This window comes from Mytilus edulis, chromosome 1, assembly GCF_963676685.1.
Source record: "Mytilus edulis chromosome 1, xbMytEdul2.2, whole genome shotgun sequence".
Classification (NCBI taxonomy): Eukaryota; Metazoa; Mollusca; class Bivalvia; order Mytilida; family Mytilidae; genus Mytilus; species Mytilus edulis.
In genome coordinates, this window is record NC_092344.1 from 12,630,660 (window position 1) to 12,655,655 (window position 24,996).

Consider the following 24,996-nt stretch of genomic DNA (forward strand, 5'->3'; position numbering starts at 1 on the left):
AAATTCGTTGGGGCATTTTTGTGTATAATAGAGCACAGCATCAAACACGTATCTAAAAAAATGTGCAATTCATTTCTCTATCAAACTCCATTGACACAGCGCATGGCAGTCATTACACTATCAAACGCAATTAACACTCCGCATGGCAGTCATTGCACTATCAAACTCAATTGACACTCCGCATGGCAGTCATTACACTATCAAACTCAATTGACACTCCGCATGGCAGTCATTTCTCTATCAAACTCAATTGACACTCCGCATGGCAGTCATTACACTACCAAACGCAATTGACACTCCGCATGGCAGTCATTGCACTATCAAACTCAATTGACACTCCGCATGGCAGTCATTTCTCTATCAAACTCAATTGACACTCGCATGGCAGTCAATACACTATCAAACTCAATTGACACTCCACATGGCAGTCGATCATTACACTATCAAACTCAATTGACACTCCGCATGGCAGTCATTACACTATCAAACTCAATTGACACTCCGCATGGCAGTCATTTCTCTATCAAACTCAATTGACACTCCGCATGGCAGTCATTTCTCTATCAAACTCAATTGACACTCCGCATGGCAGTCATTACACTACCAAACGCAATTGACACTCCGCATGGCAGTCATTGCACTATCAAACTCAATTGACACTCCGCATGGCAGTCATTGCACTATCAAACTCAATTGACACTCCGCATGGCAGTCATTACACTATCAAACTCAATTGACACTCCGCATGGCAGTCATTACACTATCAAACTCAATTGACACTCTGCATGGCAGTCATTACACTATCAAACTCAATTGACACTCCGCATTGCAGTCATTGCACTATCAAACTCAATTGACACTCCGCATGGCAGTCATTACACTATCAAACTCAATTGACACTCCGCATGGCAGTCATTACACTATCAAACGTAATTAACACTCTGCATGGCAGTCATTACACTATCAAACTCAATTGACACTCCGCATGGCAGTCATTACACTATCAAACTCAATTGACACTTCGCATGGCAGTCATTACACTATCAAACTCAATTGACACTCCGCATGGCAGTCATTACACTATCAAACTCAATTGACACTCCACATGGCAGTCATTGCACTATCAAACTCAATTGACACTCCGCATGGCAGTCTTTGCACTATCAAACTCAATTGACACTCTGCATGGCAGTCATTACATTATCAAACTCAATTGACACTCCGCATGGCAGTCATTTCTCTATCAAACTCAATTGACACTTTGCATGGCAGTCATTACACTATCAAACTCAATTGACACTCCGCATGGCAGTCATTTCTCTATCAAACTCAATTGACACTCCGCATGGCAGTCATTACACTATCAAACGCAATTAACACTCCGCATGGCAGTCATTACACTATCAAACGCAATTAACATTCCGTATGGCAGTCATTACACTATCAAACTCAATTGACACTCCGCATGGCAGTCATTTCTCTATCAAACGTAATTAACACTCTGCATGGCAGTCATTACACTATCAAACTCAATTGACACTCCGCATGGCAGTCATTGCACTATCAAACTCAATTGACACTCCGCATGGCAGTCATTACACTATCAAACTCAATTGACACTCCGCATGGCAGTCATTACACTATCAAACTTAATTGACACTCCGCATGGCAGTCATTGCACTATCAAACTCAATTGACACTCCGCATGGCAGTCATTGCACTATCAAACTCAATTGACACTCCGCATGGCAGTCATTACATTATCAAACTCAATTGACACTCCGCATGGCAGTCATTTCTCCATCAAACTCAATTGACACTTTGCATGGCAGTCATTACACTATCAAACTCAATTGACACTCCGCATGGCAGTCATTTCTCTATCAAACTCAATTGACACTCCGCATGGCAGTCATTACACTATCAAACGCAATTAACACTCCGCATGGCAGTCATTACACTATCAAACGCAATTAACACTCCGCATGGCAGTCATTACACTATCCGCATGGCAGTCATTACACTAGCAAACTCAATTGACACTCTGCATGGCAGTCATTACACTATCAAACGTAATTAACACTCTGCATGGCAGTCATTACACTATCAAACTCAATTGACACTCCGCATGGCAGTCATTGCACTATCAAACTCAATTGACACTCCGCATGGCAGTCATTACACTATCAAACTCAATTGACACTCCGCATGGCAGTCATTATACTATCAAACTCAATTGACACTCTGCATGGCAGTCATTGCACTATCAAACTCAATTGACACTCCGCATGGCAGTCATTGCACTATCAAACTCAATTGACACTCCTCATGGCAGTCATTTCTCTATCAAACTCAATTGACACTCCGCATGGCAGTCATTACACTATCAAACTCAATTGACACTCCGCATGGCAGTCATTACACTATCAAACTCAATTGACACTCCGCATGGAAGTCATTGCACTATCAAACTCAATTGACACTCCGCATGGCAGTCATTGTGTAAGTGATAAATTTGTCCTGGTAAAATATGTCTGGGCGGACAAACATTACTAGACAGTAGTATAAAAAGTCCATGGTAACAGAATTTACTGGTATATTTAGTCCGATGTTAGTAATATATGTCCCAGACTAATTTTCCTAGGTAATCATGTCCTTTAAAATCATAATAAATTCAATTACATTTAAACCATGGAAATTTAAATGTTATGTTTTACATGTTTTAGTAATGTTTAAGAGTTGCATAGTTATATTTTTGATAAAATTCATGTCCCCAGACTAATTTTCCTAGGAAATCATGTCCATGTCATTCATAGTCCTAAGTTAAAATGTCCATGCCCTTAATTTTTAAAGGTGAATATGAATGTAATATGTTTTAATATTGCTAAAGATTAAACGAAGAAGTTGTGTATCAATCTGTTAAATAAAATATGTCTCCAGACTAATTTTCCTAGGAAATCATGTCCATGTCATTAATAGTTCTAGGTTAAAATGTCAATGCCCTTAATTTTAAAAGGTGAATATAAATGTAATATGTTTTAATATTCATGTTAAAAAGTTGTGTATCAATTTTTTAAATAAAATTTATGTCCCCAGACTAATTTTCCTAGGAATTCATGTCTATGTCATTAGTATTCCTAGGTAAACATGTCCATGTCTTTTATTATAAAAGGAAAATGTTATAAGCAATGGGAACTCAATATTCATGTTTTAGGTTATAAAGGAAATGTCTTTCATTTTAATTGGAAAAAAATAAGGAAATTTTCCAATCTTATCTAACATTTTTTTCATCTATTTTAAATATATTTTATGATATAATAAAACTATAAGAAAAACAAGTCTTGGGACAATTTTTCCTAGGAAAACAAGTGTCAGACATAATTTACTAGCTATGGACTTATTTTCCTAGGAACATTTGTCCTAGCACTTATATTCCTAGTAAAATCATGGACATGGACTTGATTAACAAGGAAAAAAAGTCTGGATGACAAATTTTATTACCGGACCAAATTTACTGTTACAATTGCACTATCATACTCAATTGACACTCCGCATGACAGTCATTTCTCTATCAAACTTAATTGACACTCCGCATGGCAGTCATTCCTCTATCAAACTCAATTGACACTCCGCATGGCAGTCATTACACTATCAAACTCAATTGACACTCCGCATGGCAGTCATTTCTCTATCAAACTAAATTGACACTCCGCATGGCAGTCATTACACTATCAAACTCAATTGACACTCCGCATGGCAGTCATTGCACTATCAAACTCAATTGACACTCCGCATGGCAGTCATTGCACTATCAAACTCAATTGACACTCCGCATGGCAGTCATTACACTATCAAACTCAATTGACACTCCGCATGGCAGTCATTTCTCTATCAAACTCAATTGACACTCCGCATGGCAATCATTACACTATCAAACTCAATTGACACTCCGCATGGCAGTCATTTCTCTATCAAACTCAATTGATACTCCGCATGGCAGTCATTTCTTTATCAAACTCAATTGACACTCCGCATGGCAGTCATTTCTCTATCAAAGACCAAGGGAACTAAATTAGTAAATATCAGTTGTTTCTGTTTATCGGTTTTGTTCGATAAAATTTGCACTTTTCATTATGGTCGTTCGAAGAATTTTTTTTTAACTCAAAGGTCATGACTAAAATGCAATAATTAAAATAAAAAAAAGTCAATTAATATTTAGCATTTGCATTTGCCTTGTTGTAAAATATATATTCGGGTTTGTTCATCAAGTGTCAAACAATAAGTGCAAAAGCTTGGTGTTAATATAGCCAAAAAAGCAGATGCGAATAAAAACTTATTAAGAAACTGAAATTCGAACTTCTTTTGGATTTGAATATTATTTTTACATCTCAATTGCTCGTATATATTTTGATGTTTCTCACTACTATAAATCTTATAAATGCTTGACCTTTAATTTTTTGGCTTTGGGCGTTCCTAATGCATGTAATGGCGATGAATCTAGAAAAAGAGATTAAGAAGCAGCAAATTTTGCAAGTGTTTTCTTTAACAAAAAATACTGAGCACTTGGTCGATACTGCAGCTTGTGGACTATTATTCCGAGAGTATAATCAGCATAGTTTTCAGTACTTTGGTACCAACATGATTTATAACATACCTTTCTTAACTTACCCGTTTATGAAGTCAATAAAACTACGGTTTTAACTCCTTCATTGGTGTGACTTTTATTGCTATATCCATTTTGGCCATATAGCTCGTAGCGTTTTTGTATAAATTCTTTGCTTCTTGGCTTTCAAATATTTAGCTTTAAACTTTCCTGGTGAAGATAAGTGTAGATACCCTCACACTTTTTTAATGGAAAATACAACAAACTATGGCATGGTGCATATCGATAAAAGCGCTTCGAACGCAGCAGCAAATATATTAATTATTATTTTAATTTCTACTTCTTTTCGATTACATGCTCTCATTTTTTTTTTTTTTTGGGATGGTTTTTTTTTTCTTTTCTTTATGCAATGGATTGGTATTGTATATAGTGAAACCTGTGTATGATGTAAAACATATTTTTTTCACAATTTATGTCAAGTAAGAGATAAATTCATAAAAATAAATGAAAAAGAATTAAAATTGCTATATTTTAAATATGTTCATCATTTGATTATATTCCAAAAAGGGTACTAGGAACCCATATTATTTTATTTCACAAGCTAAATAATAAATTTAACAATTCAATCATGTCGTTTTTTTTAAATCTTGAGACAATTGATTCTTTTTATAAATTTTAAATTTATATTTATGTAAATTGCTTCTTGTGATTTCATTTATTGTGGTCAAACAGGTAGATGACAAAAAAAATGATTCTGTATCCAGATTTTCCACATACCTTTTCAGGCTTTTGAAATGTTTGTCTAGTGTGCGAAAAAAAAAATCCTCCCCCCCCCCCCTTTTAAGTCCCTTAGTAAAATGTCTTTCGCGATACAAAATTGATAATTAGCTTTTAATAAATATTAATATGTTTATGGTCTGTCTCCATTGTTATTTCTTTTTATGTTTGCCTTTTACTGGACATTATATTAGTATTATGTTTTGATAATCAACTCAAGCGTAAAGGTAATTATGGCGGGAATTTTCGGAAAAGTGTGTTTTATTAAAAAGGCCAGAGAGTTTGTTCTATTTATAGCTTGTCATGTGACGAAAACTTTAAAAATGGGAGACTATGGAAGTAGATATAACTAATTTACGAATGGACCAAGCAGCAGCAAACGGTAGTGGTTCGGCTAGTGGGAGTCGAGACTCTATTGACTCATCTGATACTTATTCCAAATATGGAATAACAAATATACCGAAGACAACGGTGGTAACACCAATAGGACAGGTGAACTTATCATCACATGCTTGGCGGAACTGCCACTTTCACTTCATCAAATATATCTGATACATCATATTTTTTATTTTATATCCTCACTCAGATTGCCAAAAAAGGTGAAAGGTAGTTCATCATGAAATCCTGGGAATAGTTTAACTAACATGTCAATATATATAATCTGATTGTGTCCTAACATCAACGCGAAACGTATAACATGAGGGTGAAAATTTGTAAGCATGTAAACATAGTTCAGTTAGTTGTCATGTTTAAAAAAGATTTAACATCATGAAATCCTGGGAATAGTTTAACTAACATGTCAATATATATAATCTGATTGTGTCCTAACATCAACGCGAAACGTATAACATGAGGGTGAAAATTTGTAAGCATGTAAACATGAATCCGGGTCCATCCGCCCTGATTTCGGTTCACCCTAGTTACTGTTCGCCCTAGTTCCGTTTCGCCCTGAGACCGTTCGCCCTGATACCTGTTCACCTCGAGTATGTTCGCCCTGATTTTCATTTTTTATTAGAGAGTTGTGTTGTGTGTATTTAATTGAATATGTTGAAGTTATTCTACATTTTCGCCGAATATTTACGATGTTTTATGTTGTCTACAGCCAGCTGCTACTAGGTTATAAGGTCCTGTAAATTTCAGGAATACAAGATATTGTGACTTTAAGGTATTGGGAACTAATAAAGTTATAGTATTTCCCTTTCATGCCTAACAATTTGTACATCAGTGTTTTTACCCATCCAAGCTGACTATTTTATTTGAGAAAAATGTTATTAATCCATCAAAGACAATTCATATACCAATCAGTGATATCAAAGATTTTAAATTATACCTAATCAGCAATCAAAATTCAATCAACACGGTAATTAAAAGTAATTATAAAATAAAGTGTAACAATGCAGCCAAGAATTTTATTTAATTAATATTCTGCATTTAACTTTTAATAGATATACATAAATTTTAATATATATAAATATATATTTCTTTCAAAATAGGGCGAACGAACCCAGGGTGAACGGATTACCAGGGCGAACAAACTCAGTTCGAACAAACCTAGGGCGAACATGTAATCAGGGCGAACGATCCCGATACCTGTAAACATAGTTCAGTTAGTTGTCATGTTTAAAAAAGATTTAACAGTTTAATCATTTTAAGCCAGAACCATGATTACACAAGGACTCACAAGAACTGATTATTGACCCAAGAACCAGAGACATATAATACAATTATTAAAATTGTATTATATGTCTCTGCAAGAACCAATAAATAAAGTTGGGATCGTAGAACTGATTTTTTTTTATATCTGCATTGCCATCCTTCTTCAGTGTTCATTGTGTTTATTTTGAAAATAATGCTACATATTTTGACCATTTTTTAAAAATATCAAGTAGCAGTTTTAATGTATAAATTAGAAAGATAAATGTAGAACTAAATCTTCCCTATATCATGTTTAGAATTGCTAAGAACTCCCAACATTTTGCCCAATGACTTAATATTTTTTTTTCTTCAAAAACCTTATCTGATAAAAGATAAAGAGGAATATAAAGATATCATTGCGCGTAAAAGAAATTACATTTTTTGGTTACAAGTTGCTACACTTTTATTCATTTCTGTATCGTAATAATCAACAGGTCCATACAAGTTAGCCCATCAGAATGTTCTCTCTTCCGCTCTTATTAATCTAAATTGACATTTGTCAGAGGAAACTCAACTATGTTGAATTGGTCAATTTTACAGATTAGAGTAAATTGAATATAATCATAATTATTAAATAAATAAATTAGCTTAATTGTCAATTTATTTTTTTATAGACCAAGACATTTGCTGGACTGAGTGCAAAAGAATGGGTGTTCCTAGCTTTCACCACAGTGAACATACTAGCAGCTATTGGATTGACTGTGTATAGGCTGGTTAAACTAGTGGACGATGGTCAATCTGGTACTCCAGACTTTACATTTATTATTTTACTTCTGCTAAATTCAGGTAAATAAATTTGTATATATGATCAATACATTTTAGGCACTGGCAACGTTAACACTTAATACAAATACCATAAAAATGAAACTTCATGTAACAAAATTATGGTTAGGTATGCTTGTCACTAATATTACACAATTCATGCAAGGTTCAGGAATCTAAGGTTTGTTCTAAAAATATCAATAAGGTCATTTTTAAAGTTATTTATAAAATTGGAGTTATCCTCTTTTGTCCATGATAATTATAGTTGAATCAACTTACATCAATGCTTTATACATACAATGCAATGTTTTATTTTGCTTCCAACTGATGAATTAATTCTAAAATTGGAGTTATCCTCTTTTGTCCATGATAATTATAGTTGAATCAACTTACATCAATGCTTTATACATACAATGCAATGTTTTATTTTGCTTCCAACTGATGAATTAAAGCAATCTTTACCCTTCAGTACTTACAAGTATTTTGATTGTTTATTTCACGGTTCAATGATGTATTTTAGCATTTTGTTTGTTTTATGCCTATCATGGTGTATTACGGGAGAGAGTGTATGAGATGTATGCACTAATGGCAGCTGTTTTGGTAGTAATGGTTTACTGTATTGTGGAATACATATTGAATAATGACAGTAGAACCACATTAAAACTTGTAAGTAATATGATTAAGGACCCATCTCAGGGGTACTACTTGTACAAGTCATCCTTTTTTACCAAAGAAGTAAAAAAAAATATACTTAAAATATAAGTCAATTATAATGTTTAAATAATCTCCCAAAATTTTCTCAAAAATTCATTTGTATAAATTTATAAGTGAATTATTTTTACTATCACACAAAAATTCACAAGTTTGAGATGTAACTACATGCCTTTAATGTTTTTTTTATTAAAGTTTAATTTTTCATCTCATTAATTCAACAAAGAAACTGATTGCACAAAGATCTTAAGTTTTTGCGCAAGGCCTTCAAAACTGCTGCTTTGGAGCTTGTAAAAGAGCAGTGTTCTGAAGATAACAGACATATAGGATTTTCATCGTCCATGAAATCACACTTAAATGTTTAGAAAAGACATCTACAAAGGGCATACAATTTAAAATTTTTATGAAAAGGAGATAAGATGACTTGTATAAGTAAAAATATCTGAATATCTAAGGAACATAACTAAGTCATTTTTTTTTTTACATATACATGTAAATAAAATTCACATGTATAAGTATCCTACAAATTTACTTATATAATTATATTATTTAACTATAGATTTATGTCTTGACAAGATGGGAAACATATCTGATTGGTGTGACAAATCTTGCCATGTAATTAATTGATCATGTAGAATTTCAAGAATTGTAATCATTTGCATTTGAATTTGATTTGTTTTTCTTTGTTAGAGACATAGATAGAATGGCCATCTGCTTACAGGAGTGCAGGAGGTTGGCGATTCAATGTCAAGTCAGGTCAAACCAAAGATTTGAAAATTGGTATTTGCTGCTTCTCTGCTAAGCAGGGGCGGATCCAGCCATTTTAAAAAGGGGGGGTTCCTAACCCAGGACAAAAGGGGGGGGTTCCAATTACATGTCCCCATTCAAATGCATTGATCGTCCAAAAAAAGGGGGGTTCCAACCCCCGGAACCCCCCCCCTCTGGATCCGCGCCTGCAAAGCATGCACCAATGAGGAGTGAGAGCAAAGGCTCTTGACTGACAGTCTGAACAAAGTGTCCAGATAGGGTCACATGTCATCCTACAAATTGTGTTCCCTTAGGAACTAACACATTAAAAATTTATGAAACTGCAGGACTAATTGAGATAATTATTTACTGATTTGTTGCCACTGTGGTAAATATGTCTACAATATGAATTGAAATTCTTATAAGTAGATCTTGCTGTAATATAACTTTTTAGTGCTTATGTGACATATAACAATCACCCATCAAGCAATCCTAGTGTAGAAGACTGGTATTTATTGATTATATAAAAACAAATCAAACAATTAGATAGTTAAACCAAGGATTTGTATAGTAACTCTTACTATACAAATCCTTGGTTAAACAAACAAAGTTTAAACTTTAAAAAAAAAAGTAAAACTCATAGTTATTGACAAAGAGTTGTTACATGTATTTTGTTGTTACCCAACATACATATAAAGTGATGTTTATATTTGTGTTTTAGATTCGTCTAATACTGATCTGTGTTCTAGCGCCACCAAACATTTTATTAGCTTGGTCAGTGGCTAAACATTTTGGGTATCTTCAATTTAGGATTGTTGGGGCTTCAGAATACTTACAATGTAAGTTCCAATTTTTGTTGAATTTATGTGTTTTGAAATAATAGTGTTCGGTTGTATTATAATAATGTCAGATGGGGTTTAATGTCTAAAGCTGACTTTGTAACATGAGGAATATCAATGTTCAAATGCCATTCTTTTAATCACCATTTTAGATTGTTATAATTGGCAACTGGTAATTTTATTGCTTGTACCCTAAAATGAATATAATGATACTTTATATGTTGTCTATGTAGAAATGAGGAGATATGATATGATTGCCAATGAGATAACTTTCCATCAATAGTTAATATCCAAAAAAAATCATAATGCATGTTTATAGAGTGACTTTTTTTTAAAGAGACCATGACAAGGTTTTGATCTAGTCAGTACAAACTACATAGCTTTCATGACTTTATTGGTTAAACTTTAAATATTTAAAGAACAAAATATTAAGGGTATATTTAGCTATATATGCATTACAAAATAATCATCCTTTTTGTAAGTCAAAATAATAATGAAATGCTATTTCAATTTTTTTCTATGGCACCACAGAAAAAAATATAATAGACGTCATAATTATTTGGACTAACTTTTGGCTTTTCAGATCTATATAACCAGGCATCATTATTTTCATGTTTACTAAAGTTTGATGTACAAGTCACAGTAAGTATATAACTTTTTATAGTATATATCTATTCTATTTTATTTAAAGATCAAGGACACCCATTTCCTTGTTTATTTTTCACTGATTTAATGACATTTCCTGTGCTTTTTAAATGTTTGCTCACTTGGACAAAAGAACCATTATAAGATGTTGTGTGTTTTCTTGCTAGGTCATTGGAAATAAATTTGGTGTGAATTCATCTTTCTCAATCAGAATAATACTGTTTATGATCATGAGGAAAGCTGATTTTGTTCTGTTAAGGAGGCTCGCGGTATAAAAATTTCAGAAAAAAATTTAACATTTATTTTTCATTACAAATTTTATTTATTACCGTTAGTAGTTGTGACTTTATCATACGGGATAAAAATCATTAAAAAAATTCAATTCATGTTGGCCCCAGGTGACTTTTAAAATGTAGATATCATTGATATTGCTCCAAATTATCTCCCTTTGGTGCAAAAATGACATTTTTTTGCATTAAAACTGAAATATTTTTTTGAACTCATCGGCGACCTATATTTTTATTGTTGTTTTCGAAGAAGCTGTACATAAACTAAATAATTGTAAAATTTAAGCGATTTCTGTAATTTAGTTATTTTTTTATTTCGATATTACCGCTATTTCTGTTATTAGTTCAACAGAAAAAAGGGACATTAACAAAAATATATGCTTCTTTCGAAGGCAAATTGTGAGCGTAAATGAACGGTGACCCCATTATTTTATTTTATTTTTGGAAAATGACGCAGTCATTGTTCCATAACTGCCGACCTGAACTTCATTACATTTCTCTGCCTACCGCGCTTGGTTTCGTATTTCCTATTTTCCATACAAACTGGAATCTGCTTGTGTTATCATTGTGCATCATTGTGTAGTATTAAATCAGCCAGGACCCAGTTTACACTGGTTTTTCCACTACACTCGAACAAAGGGTGCTATAAACAGTTTCGTACTAATCAAAGAGCTGAAAGCTCTGAAGAAAAATGACGCCACTGTCTCTAATATTGGGATAGTTTTTATGCAAGTCTTGATTTTCACATACCGTAATTAGTTTAACAATGCAACATGTCTCGTAAGCATATAATTGATATTCGTATATGAGTGTGTGTGAAGTGAAGGTGCCAACTGGCTGGTTTTTTTTTAAAGACAAATGAATAGGTCAAGACTACCTGAATTGTACAAATAAATACTGTAGAAAGGCTTCTATATTTCTCACTGGTACATAGGCTGAATCCGGGTCCGTTCGTGCCCATTCACGTTTGCGCCAACTCATGTTCGCCCCCTTTCACTTTCACACCCTACATGTTCGCAACTAATCTTAATTGGTTTTGTGTTTAATAACTCTGTAAGCAAGTGTTTTCTTATAAGTATAATTGTTGTCATTGTCTCAAAATAAAGTGAGACAGCATTTTTTTTTTGTGTTGAATAAATCTTAATCATGTTTTGGATAGCGTATTGTTAAAGATAATAATAATCCTTTCTAAATAAAGTGGTATTTTGTCAACGTTTTATTTAGCGTTGAATAACTCTTAATCATGTTTTGGTTATTGTATTGCTATACTTTGTTTCATTGACCTCTTACATAATGAAGTGAGATTCTGACTAATTTTTTTTCTGTGTGTTGAATAAATTTTATCATGTTTTGGTTATAATAGTGGATTGCTATATTTTGGTTCCTATATTTTATTGTTTCGTTGTTTCAGATCAAAGGGCTTAAAAACAATTATCTTTTGTGTTTTTCCTTTAAAATCTTCAATGTTTTACTCATACCAAGCTATAAATACATTCAGTATTTACACCAAAGCAATTTAAAACAACAATCATGATTTTCCAATTATTCAACTTGAATTTGAATTAAAATTGGGCGCGAATGAGTAGAGTGCGAACAGACCTTGGGTGTGAACGTGTGAGGTGCGAAAGTGTATTGGGCGCAAACAGACCTGATACCACATAGTCTGAACCCCCTTCTCCCACAAAATATGAAGTAAATTAAAAACAAATTGTTCAGAGAACAATTGAAGTCTTTCCACTAGAAAAGATCTATTTTTATATTGAAATATGAAAAATCAGTTTAAAATGTTAGTTCCTATGGCTTTATGACGTCCTATTAACCTATGACCTTGACCTCAATTTCAAGGTCACAAACCATGGACCTTGAATCAAAATATCCTAGGTCTTTAATATGTTTGGTTAATGAGTACTACCACTTGACGCGTAATTTTAAATGTAAGATGGACAAAAACTCCCTTTTATTGTATGCGCAGCCTTTCAACCAAAATATACAAGTAAGGACATGTCGCAACTAATAATTTATGAAAAATTATTTGTCAAAATGTCATACAGTATTTGAAAAGAAGTGAAAATAAGCCAAAATCAAAATTTATAATATGACCTTGACCTTTGACATTGACCTCATTTTCATTTTTAGTACCAATGACCTCATGAAGACCCTAGGTCTCTATCAGTTATGGTTTACCAGTTGAAAATGCATATCGCTTGAATCAAATGAAAAAGGGGGAATAACTCTCATATGGAGTCCCCAGAGCTAGGGTTCAAACGAATATTCTTATCCTAAATATGTAACGAGCAATTTGGTAAAATAAAATCTTTTACGGTTACGAAGGAGAGGTGGCCACAAGAAAAACAGTGTTTGGGGAGATAACTCTTACAACGTAATGTATTTTGTTATAATTAAATTTGATATATGTTTCATTATAATACTTTATTCTGATTGGCTAACTGCACATCACATGTTATTCCTCAAGCAATTGCATCACTCAATAAAACTTTTCATTCATGATAACACGTGGTCCCACAATAAAGTGCACAGATGAATTGAATAAAAAAGTTATAAAATTCCAGTTTTCATGATCCTAGCTAAAAAAAGTAATTATAAGTATTGAATGTTTCTTTTTGTAACCTCATAGGGTTGCAAAAGCGTTGACCGTGTGCACATTTTTAGAATGAAGCGCTTACGCTTACGCGCTTCATACAAAAAGTACTTCGGTCAAGGCTTTTACACCTCAATGAATTTACAAAAAAAAAGCATTCAATACTTAAATGCAGTTGTAAATTTTTAAAGCAAAAAGAGTTAATACTAACTTTCACTTTTTTGGATGTTCATGTACATTTTGTATGTATTTATTTTTCTCAACTACATGAATTTTTTGGTGTATTTTTAATGATATATATGAGTAGTCCAAATAATTATTACGTCTGGCAAGGCTTTTTAAATTTTATTCTGGGACACCTTCCTATGACCACAAGGCTATGTTAATTTTTTTCTGGGACGCCTTCTTACGAACGTCTTAGGAAGGCGTCCCAGAAAAAAATAAAATAGCCTTGTCAGACGTCATTATTATTTGGACTAATACATGAGATATTGGATATTTTTATGCATTATTTAACCAGTTGAGTCTTTTACAGGATTGTTTGTTTAATGCTGTTTAAACATTACTGAAAAAAAAAACACCTTAAATTTGCTAATTATTTGGCATGAAAGTTTGATTTATTGAAAGGGACTCATAGTTTTCCATTTAATTTTAATAATTGTCTAATGGTTAAAACAATAGCTTCGTTGTTTACTTTTATACACAACAACATATTCACTTTGGTTTCGTTGTTTACCTAATATTCACTATGTACTTGGTAACAGTTATTAATTAATTGAATAGAAAATATTATAATAAATATTAATGGAAGCCGAATTGACGTCAAATAGGTGCCGATTTGACTAGATGCCAATTTAACCAGGTGCCGACTTGACTTGTACGTTTCAATTCCTCTGCGATCGTTTGCGGTATTTTCTTGAGAAAACCTATTTTCCATCATCAAAGAGAAGAAGAAACTGCTTGAAATGATTCCCGAACGCTTCGTGATTGTTAAAATAAGTTTAATTCACTCAAAAAACAATTTTAAAACTTGCGATGTTTAAACAGGAAGTTTCAAAAGCACGTGTAAAAGAAGAAATTAACCGGTGAGAGTGGAAATCCGTACATAACATATATCACTATAGTACGACTTTTAAAGCAAAACAGTTTCATCCTTTTGTAAAACAGTCTTTAATATACCTATCACATTAATGTTTGAAGGGTCTTAAGCTTATTCAAACCATATAAGTCGGTATGAAACACCAAAACGGAATGATAATAACCGATTACGTTTTGTATTTACAAAATTCTGGACTGGTTCCTGTCAAACTACAACACTTTGTTCGACTGTAGTGGAATACAAACAGAAACCAGTTAGTTTGTAAACTGGTTCCTGGCTGATTACTACACAATGCTCATGCATATTAATGATAACACAAGCACATTCCAGTTTGTATTGAAATTAGTAAATACGAAACCAAGCGCGGTAGGCAGAGAAATCAGGTCGGCAGTTATGGAACAATGACTGCGTCATTTTCCAAAAACTAGGGGTATTTCCCCAGTGAGATTTACATACTGATGGAATTCCCTGCTATTTATATACCACTAAATGAAAAAGTTGATTGTTTTTTATGTTCAATGTGAAAAACATATATTGAAGTTCAATTAAAATGCCACTTTTGTCAAGATTTAAAAAAAAAAAAATGTTTTTGTGACTTCCTACTATATGGGAGGCAACTCCATAAACAGCTGATTTTCACCTGTTGCAAAAAGCACTTTGATTTGTCAGGTAAGATAGCTCCTTTCGGAGCAGGCGAACGTAGGCTGAAACTACATTTTCTTAAATCAGCCGGATAAGCTCTTCGAAATACATATTATAAGAAATCTCAAATATATGCACAGGTTACTGATCCGTGTGTCCAAAGGTGGTCTGTTTTTAAGTTTTTTTAGGGGGAAAATGCCTAATTTCCAGCTGATAACTTGTACCAATTTGCATGTTTAAACAAGAGATGTTGGATTTTTTTTTATTTAATCAGAAAGTTCATAGAATTATCTTTCCATTGATGTATAGATATCTATATAACTATGAATATCTGACTTCTGCATGATGGGTCCACTATTACATGCCCTGTTACAGAATGACGTCACGTAAAAAACTGTTGATTGCACCCAAAGTGTTGTAGTTTGACGGGAACCAGTTTTAGAATTTGTAAACTACAAAACGTAATCGGTTATTGTTCATTCCGTTTTGGTGTTTCATACCGACTTATATGGTTTGAATAAGCTTAAGACCCTTCAAACATTAATGTGATAGGTATATTAAAGATTGTTTTACAAAAGGATTGAACTGTTTTACTTTCAAAGTCGTACTATAGGGATATCTGTCATATACGGATTTCCACTCTCACCGGTTAATTTCTTCTTTTACACGTGCTTTGGAAACTTCCTGTTTTAAAATTGTTTTTGAGTGAATTAAACTTATTTTAACAATCATGAAGCGTTCCAGAATCATTTTAAAGCAGTTTCTTCTTCTCTATGATGATGGAAAATAGGTTTTCTCAAGAAAATACCGCAAACGATCGCAGAGGAATTGAAACGTACAAGTCAAGTCGGCACCTGGTTAAATTGGCATCTAGTCAAATCGGCACCTATTCGACGTCAATTCGGCATCCAATAATATTTGTTATAATATTTTCTATTCAACTAATTAATTACTGTTACCAAGTACATAGTGAATATGTTGTTGTGTATTTTGGTAAACCACGAAACGAAAGTGAATATGTAGTGTATAAAGGTAAACAACGAAGCCCTTACCAAAGCTGTTGTTTTAACAATTAGACAATTTGTGTAATTGTAAAAACAAGTCAATTATTAAAATAAAATGGAAATCTATGAGTCCCTTTCAATAAATCAAACTTTCATGCCAAATAATTAGCAAATTTAAGGTGTTTGTTTTTCAGTAAAGTTTAAACTGCATTAAACCAACAATCCTGTAAAATGCTCAACTGGTTAAAATAATGCAGAAAAATACACAATATCTCATGTATTAGTCCAAATAATTATGACGTCTGGCAAGGCTATTTTATTATTTTTCTGGGACGCCTTCCTACGACGTTCGTAGGAAGGCGTCCCAGAAAAAAAATTAATATAGCCTTGCGGTCATAGGAAGGTGTTCCAGAATAAAATTAAAAAAGCCTTGCCAGACGTAATAATTATTTGGACTACTCATATATATATATATATCATTAAAAATACACCAAAAAAGTCATTAGTTGAGAAAAATAAATATATACAAAATGTACATGAACACCCAAAAATGTGAAAGTTAGTATTTAACTCTTTTTGCTTAAATACTGAAAAAAATTCTGGCAACCCCTTTCTTATTTTTACCCTATTGCTTAAAATACTGTTAAAAATATATATTTAACATGGGTGACGAATTGACTATATCAGGTGTCGATTTTAACCAGGTGCTGATTTGTCCAGGTGCCAATTTAACTAGGTGCCAGTTCGACTAGAATTCTTTGACAAATGTTTGAAACTATCTGAGTTTCATTAGACCTTTGATAGCAGTAACAAAAAGATTCTTTACTTAATATTTTGTGGGAGAAGGGGGTTCAGACTGTGTGGTATCAGGTCTGTTTGTGCCCAATACATTTTCGCACCCTACACGTTCGCACATTCACACTCCACTCATTCGCGCCCAATTTTAATTCAAATTCAAGTTGAATAATTGGAAAATCATGGTTGTTGTTTTAAATTGCTTTGGTGTAAATACTGAATGTATTTATAGCTTGGTATGAGTAAAACATTGAAGATTTTAAAGGAAAAAACACAAAAGATAATTGTTTTTAACAGCTTGATCTGAAACAACGAAACAATAAAACATAGAAACCAAAATATAGCAATCCACTAATATAACCAAAACATGATAAAATTTATTCAACACGCAGAAACAAACATAGTCAGAATCTCACTTCATTTTGAAACAAGTCAATGAAACAAGTTATAGCAATACACTAACCAAAACATGATTAAGAGTTATTCAACACAAAATAAAACGTTGACAAAATACCACTTTATTTAGAAAGGATTATTATTATTTTTAGCAATACCTTATCCAAAACATGATAAAGATTTATTCAACACAAAAAAAAAAAATGCTGTCTCACTTTATTTTGAGACAATGACAACAATTATACTTATAAGAAAACACTTGCTTACAGAGTTATTAAACACAAAACCACTTAAGATTGGGTGCGAACATGTAGGGTGTGAAAGTGAAAGGGGTGAAAATGAGTGGGCGCAAACGTGAATGGAAGCGAACGGACCCAGATTCAGACTATGTACCAGTGAGAAATATACAAGCCTTTCTACGGTATTTATTTGTACAATTCAGCTAGTCTTGACCTATTCATTTGTCTTAAAAAACCAGCCAGTTGTCACCTTCACTTCACACACACACACACACATATACGAATATCAATTATATGCTCACGATACATGTTGCATTGTTAAACTAATTACGGTATGTGAAAATCAAGACTTGCATAAAAACTATCCCAAAATTAGAGACAGTGGCGTCATTTTTCTTCAGAGCTTTCAGCTCTTTGATTCTATTAGGTATAAGCTAAAGTTCATTTATAGAAAAATTTAGAGAAAGCTATATTAAATAAAAAATTTGATTTAGTAAAGCAGCCTCATCAAAAGTTAGAAAATTCATCTCTTGAATATCACTTTTAAAGTTTGTATTTGAACTTTCCATTTCTCACTAAAGGTTTGCTTTGATTTGGAATGTTTTTTTAAGGCTAAAATATTGCTTATATTCTTGGAATTTTTTAATGACATGTTATGACCACTCTAAACCACCATTATGGTGCCTATAAAATCTTAATATCAACCAAACAACCTTAATTTGTCAACCAAAGTACATATTTAACTATTAGATCAAGCGAAGTCTTGAATGAACCAGCACAATTGCTGCATGGTTGCCATAAATGGAAACTAGAAGACCAAAACAAATTGAAAAAAAACAAATGGTATTTTATCTTTAATAATTAATGCTAATTGCTATACAAAACCACCATGGCTATGTTGAGGCACTGGAAACAAAGAATTGACATCTACAATGTAATCAATGAGCAGTTTTACAGTGAAAACAAAGTATTGACATCTACAATGTAATCAATGAGCAGTTTTACAGTGAAAACAAAGTATTGACATCTACAATGTAATCAATGAGCAGTTTTACAGTGAAAACAAAGTATTGACATCTACAATGTAATCAATGAGCAGTTTTACAGTGAAAACAAAGTATTATTGAATGATATGTTTAGTTTAAGTTCTAAATTTAGTTTTACATTGAGATTATTTAATGTATTTTAGGCCAGCATTGTAGTACTTATTTTAAGAAATGGGACCAAAGTCAAATTGCTGGAAGAGATAATCTTAGGAGTTGGTATTCCATATGCTTTGGGATGGAATATTCTGGGATGGTTTGTTGTAAGTATTGTGTAGTAAAAAAAAACAATGATTCTATTACTATACAAAGAAGTGGCCAGAAATCTGCTCTATTTTGATTTTTATGTAAGTCATGTCAGTTCAGTAATTTTGAATCTAAAGTTTATTATTTCTAATACATAAAAATAATAATTGGAATTGCAAACAATATTCAACATTACAAACAAAACAAACCAATATGCAATATCTGACTGATATTATTCTGCGAAAATAGACATATATATAAAAGATACAACAGTACACAACATATGGGCCATACAAAAATAGACATATATATATATAAAGATACAACAATAAGCAACATATGGGCCATACAAAAAAAACTCAAATTGAGAAAAGCTTGTCATCCCAAAGTTGGAAGTTGCATTGAAGTAAATTCAAGTACTAAATACTTTTGTGACATGTTAAATGTTTTTAGAGTTTTGTGTTGCAGAATATTTTCTTTGAGTAAATCATAACGGTAACAAAATCTTGTTACCGCCACCAATATCACTACACAACTACTTGTTATTTCTTCCAACCTTCAAAAGCATGTCAAATTTAAAAGGATTATTTTTACTGTGTTCACTTTCATAAACAACTATTTTGTTTGGAAACAGTGTTTTATTTGTTAATTATTTTATTATTGGTTTTTATACTGCACTCGTTCTATTTGAGCAGTCAAAATGCGTTGACTGTATATTTCTATGCCATATACAGTCACTGACCTGATATCACTTTTCCTCATGAATATTTAAATAGAAATTGTCGAAATTTTATTTAATTATTCATACGACCTCTTCAACCTGTTCTTGTTTCCAATGTAAACAACGATGCGTTTAACGACTGAAACTTGTTTCTTTTGCAATTTTTGGGAAAACATATTTCACTTGTTAATATTTTTTTGTTTGCAACCTATAAATCATTATGTTTTATGTTTATTGTTGATATTTTAGTCTGCAACGAATTTGTTAATCATTGCGGTAATGATGTACATTTCATCGTGTTTTATATTTCTCCGTCTGTGTGATATGAGGCCTTTTTAAAGGGGGATTTTTCCCAATATTTAAATCAAATAAATAACATTAACACATAAAACAACAATCGAAAATGTTTTTTTAGATTGCAGTATAAAGACAATAATAGTGCATTGACTTGACATATCAACAATATAAGAATTCGGCCCGAAACGGGGAAAATGCTTGGCACAGCCTCGCATTTCCCGTTTCTAAGCCTCATCCTTATATCGTTGATATGTCAAGTCAAAGCACTATTATTTTCTATATATCATGACTACCGGTATAGTAAAATATAATAATGACAATAATTAATTTCTTTACAGTTGAGAAAAGAGTTATCAAAGGGTGCAATAGTATTCGCTATATTTGGATTAGCCAAGCCAACATATTATATCTACAAGATTGTTGAGGTGAGTGTTGTTGTAAAATGTTTTAAACCAATATTTTCTATTTGAGATGAAATATTCATTAAGAATAAATTTCAGTTAACAGTTGATATAAATAAGATGTGGTATGAGTGCCAATAAGACAACTTCCCATCTAAGTCACAAAGTAAAAATCAATTATAGGTCAATGTTATGTCTGGATCCAATTTTTTGTAAACTATTTTTCCTCAGATAACATTTAGATAATGGAAAACTAGAGTATATTCCATCCATATTGACTCAACTAATAAAAAAAGAATTAGAAATAGTGGAAAAAGGTTAAATCAGATGTCAAATCAAGAAAATTCCAAATATTGGTAGAGTTATTGCCCTTTCACTAGACTGTGGCTCTTAATATGTCAGGAAGCATAAACAGTTTTTTTTTGTAGTTAAAAGATAGTTTATTATCATTAAACTTGAATAATTTGTTTTTTACAGGAATATATGGACATACATGATACTATCAAAGAATTAGGAGACACAATAGTCTATTCAACAATAGCAGCTGGTAATTTTATTTTTTTTTAATTTTAATTTGAATTAATGTATTTTTTCTTTGAATGGAATGGAATGAAATCTTTTTTCTTTGATTGGAATGGAATGAAATCTTTTTTCTTTGAATGGAATGGAATGAAATCCTAAAGAAACTGCTGCATTTTATGTGTAAAGGGGTGTTATGAATATAAAAATAAGGAGATGTGGTATGATTGCCAATGAGACAACTATCCACCAAAGTTTAAATGAAGTGGATGTTAACAATTATAGGCAACAGTAGGGCCTTCAACAATGACAAAAGCCCATATTATATAGTCAGCTATAAATGGCTCAGACATGATAAAAAGCAAAATACAAAAGTTATTATATGCCACAGAAACTCCCTATTGGATGAGAAATTTGGAGTTTCAGCAATTAAACCTAAAAAAAATAAGATAGAACAGTGATTCATATTGCCATACAAAAGCATTTTGTGGTTTAATTGGTGAAGCTGAACTTGTTCCAGATGAATGATTACACTTCTATGTAAGTACTGATGTTTAGTACACCATAATCTTCTGTCAATGTGATTTAACAATTTCTGCTGGAGGAATTGGACTTTGACTATCCTTGGTGCTATGCAACATACTGACTAATTTCGACTGTATTCCTCAGTACAAATTTGCAATGGTGTTGCAATCTTGTTCCCTGAGAATATTATTTTAATGAAGCCATTTCTTGTTTAGACCAATTAGATTTGTGTAGACTTCTCCAATCATTACAGAGGGTGAATATGATTATGCATGAGAGAGTTTATAGTAACTTGGTTGAGTGATTAAAGGTAAAGGTAGTAGTTTTTTTCTGACAAGAAAACAAGCATTTGAATTCATAGATACACAGAAAAAGTATAAACAATTAATTTGAAACACTTTGAAAATCAAAATATGTACAATGTTATTTTTTGTAGCACTGCTTGCAATATTTGTATGGATTGTATTGATGGTTGAGCTGTACAAGGTGTATAGAAACTTTGGTAAAGGCTTGAAAGAAAGAGGTAATGTTTGTTATGGGTTTTCACATGGCCTGAGCCATAATATTTGTCAATTTTATCCAGCTAATGCTGAGGATCAAATTTGAATATAAGGACCCCGGCCATATGAAATTGACAACAAATATATGTCTTGTATGAATTATCTGACTGAAAACAAATGCTATGGTGTGCATGAATTATTTTGATTCTTATGAAAACAAGACAATGTAATTAAAACATTATGCTTTATTATAATTAAATTTTCTTGAAACTACTATGATCCCATGTATGTGTATCACTCATGACTGATCATATCCAAAATCCACATAGTGTCTTTACGTAGGTTACGATATATTCGGATTTATGTGAGGGAGTGTAAATGAAGAGCCAAACATATATAAATGTTTGAGTGCACTTAATAAAGATGTATCTAAAAAACACTGAAAAAAATTATTTATAAAATTGATAATATTTTTTACTAAGAAAAGCTCAGGAATTGCTGCAATTTTATTTTGTACTCGACTTTAACTTGTCAAAATATTTTCTCATTTTAGCATATGATGTTTTAGCAACAGAGCGTACAAGTTTGATCACAGGAAGAAGGATAAGAAGATAGACTGCACAGGAAGAAGGATAAGAAGATAGACTGCATTTTGGGACAGCTTTTCTTCTCTCTATATATATCGGTAGAAATGAAAGAAAGGACATTTTGTATGAATCTTTTTTATACTGTGTAGAGCCTGTGTTCTTTATAGTATGTGCCATATAGTCAGATTGTATAACTCTAACAACTATGTTAACCATATATGATAATCCTTGCAACTTTACCTCACAGCAAAAATTCTCATGTCCACATAGTTTCATTGCTTTCTGTTTTAATAGTTTCAGCTATATGATACTCAATATGTTCAAGTTTAAAATTTATATTTAAATTATATATTAGTATAGTGAGTTTTATCCATGATGAATTACAAATTGCAGATTTCATGCATGAAAATGTCAGTGAAACACGAAATCTGGTATTTTGTGACTTTTAATTTCTTTTTGTAATACAAAGAATTATTAAATTTAATACTTTATTGGACCACCAAATCAGGAGTAAAGAATTTGATACAGTATCTCACAAAAATATTTAGTTGAGAATTTATTCTGGTAAATGGGAGACAATCCAATTTAAATCATGACCCATTGGCTATTTCAAATGTTCCATACATATAAAACATACTATACACTGTGAATGTTGAAAGCCCTCTGGTTACAAAAGATGGTTTACTTTTAAACTTTGGTTGATAGTTGTCTCATTGGCTAGCATACCACATCTCTTATATTTATATGAGTATTTTGTATAAGTTCTGTTTTATATATGAAATTCTTTTAAAAGACCATATACCAATGTATAAACTGCAATTACACAACACGTTACAAACTATGATGTTATTTTGTGATTTCAAGGGAACATGTTAACTAATGCAATTAAATTATCATGACTGTTATATAAATAATGTATTGTCAATTTTATCTAATAGACTTTTTACAAATGTCATGTATTATCTTAAAATTTTCTATCCATATCCATGTTGGCAAGCAGGGTGATTTATAAGGTTACAGTTGCTATCTCTGAAATTTTATCACATTATATAGAAATAAATATCATAATTGTTTTGATAGCACTTCATGTGTATTTATACATTATAATATATTTGCTTTATACATGCATTAAGGATCTTTGCAAGCAATATTGAATAAGAATTGTAAATTTTGCTTGTTAAGAATGAAAATCATGTATCACATATTAATGATATGATTTTTGCAGTAAGAGATTTTACTTTAAATTCGTATTTTTAAAACTTTTACTAGCAGTAGATATGTATAAGTATTATTTATATCTACAAATATGTAAATAGAAAAAAATTGAAAAAATAAAACCAAAAATTAGATGGTTGACAAATAGTAAATTTCTATGAACGTTTTTATTGAAATCTAGTCTTGTTGGTGTGAGGATTCTTTGATTAACAAACAGTTATTGAGTATAACACACTCTGAATTCATGGCATTGTATTCTTCTTACTCACTACTTTTTTTGTGTTATTTTAACTTATTTAATTCAGCATTACTGATTACAGACAGAAGGGCGTCTGGTGTACAAAATTTTAATCCTGGTATCTATGATCAGTTTATCTGACCAGTCGTGTATGGTTTTCAATGCCAAAGTTGAGAATTCTGACTTGATTGTTTACATTATCTGTTGATTACTGTAATATGTGAAGGCAAGTGCATCCCAATGAAAACCTGTTTTCATAGATTATGAATTAACTATAATATCATGGGTATATAAAAAGCCTTGACTGTATGTGCGGCAAATAAAAAAAAATAGACTGTTTATGCATAATGTTTACAATAATCGTGCAATTTTTGTTTTAAATAAATTACTATTACTATTATAATGATACTTTTTAATAAGATAACCTTCTGGACTAAAGTTTAGTTTGAAGAGAATTTATCAAGTTTTTAACGCAGATTAGCATTTACTTAATTAATATTAATAATATATTTGTTTTTAATTTGTATTTATTTATTTATTGATTGATTGGTATATTACAAATATGTTAGAAATCATTCTGTAATAATTTCATTTTTGTCAACAACTTGTTTTTAGAAAATTCTCTGATATGTTTTATATTATAATTTTTTAAAACACAAATCTACAGCAAATACCACAAATGTGTTACTACTGCATATCCTGATTGATTTATTTTACAGGGATGAAAATATTGTTATTTTATCCCTAATTGGTTTTTTTAATAAAATGCTTTCAACCCAAGATTCTAAGGATATTCTCTTATAGTAAAGCTATCCTAGTTTGTGTTGTCTTGCTTTATAGCCAGCAATTATTTATTTTAATTGA

At 31.8% G+C, this 24,996-nt stretch overlaps 1 protein-coding gene across 1 annotated transcript; it reads left to right on the forward strand.

Annotated features, from left to right (window-relative positions):
• Positions 1-5,660: 5,660 nt before the first annotated feature.
• On the forward strand, positions 5,661-24,023 carry LOC139524387 (uncharacterized). The gene is made up of 10 exons (XM_071319161.1): positions 5,661-5,872; positions 7,690-7,861; positions 8,358-8,503; positions 10,017-10,134; positions 10,718-10,776; positions 19,030-19,146; positions 20,486-20,572; positions 21,026-21,095; positions 22,029-22,115; positions 22,646-24,023. The coding sequence occupies exons 1-10, from the start codon at positions 5,714-5,716 to the stop codon at positions 22,705-22,707; spliced, it is 1,077 nt and encodes a 358-aa protein (XP_071175262.1). The 5' UTR covers positions 5,661-5,713; the 3' UTR covers positions 22,708-24,023.
• The last annotated feature ends 973 nt before the right edge of the window (positions 24,024-24,996 follow it).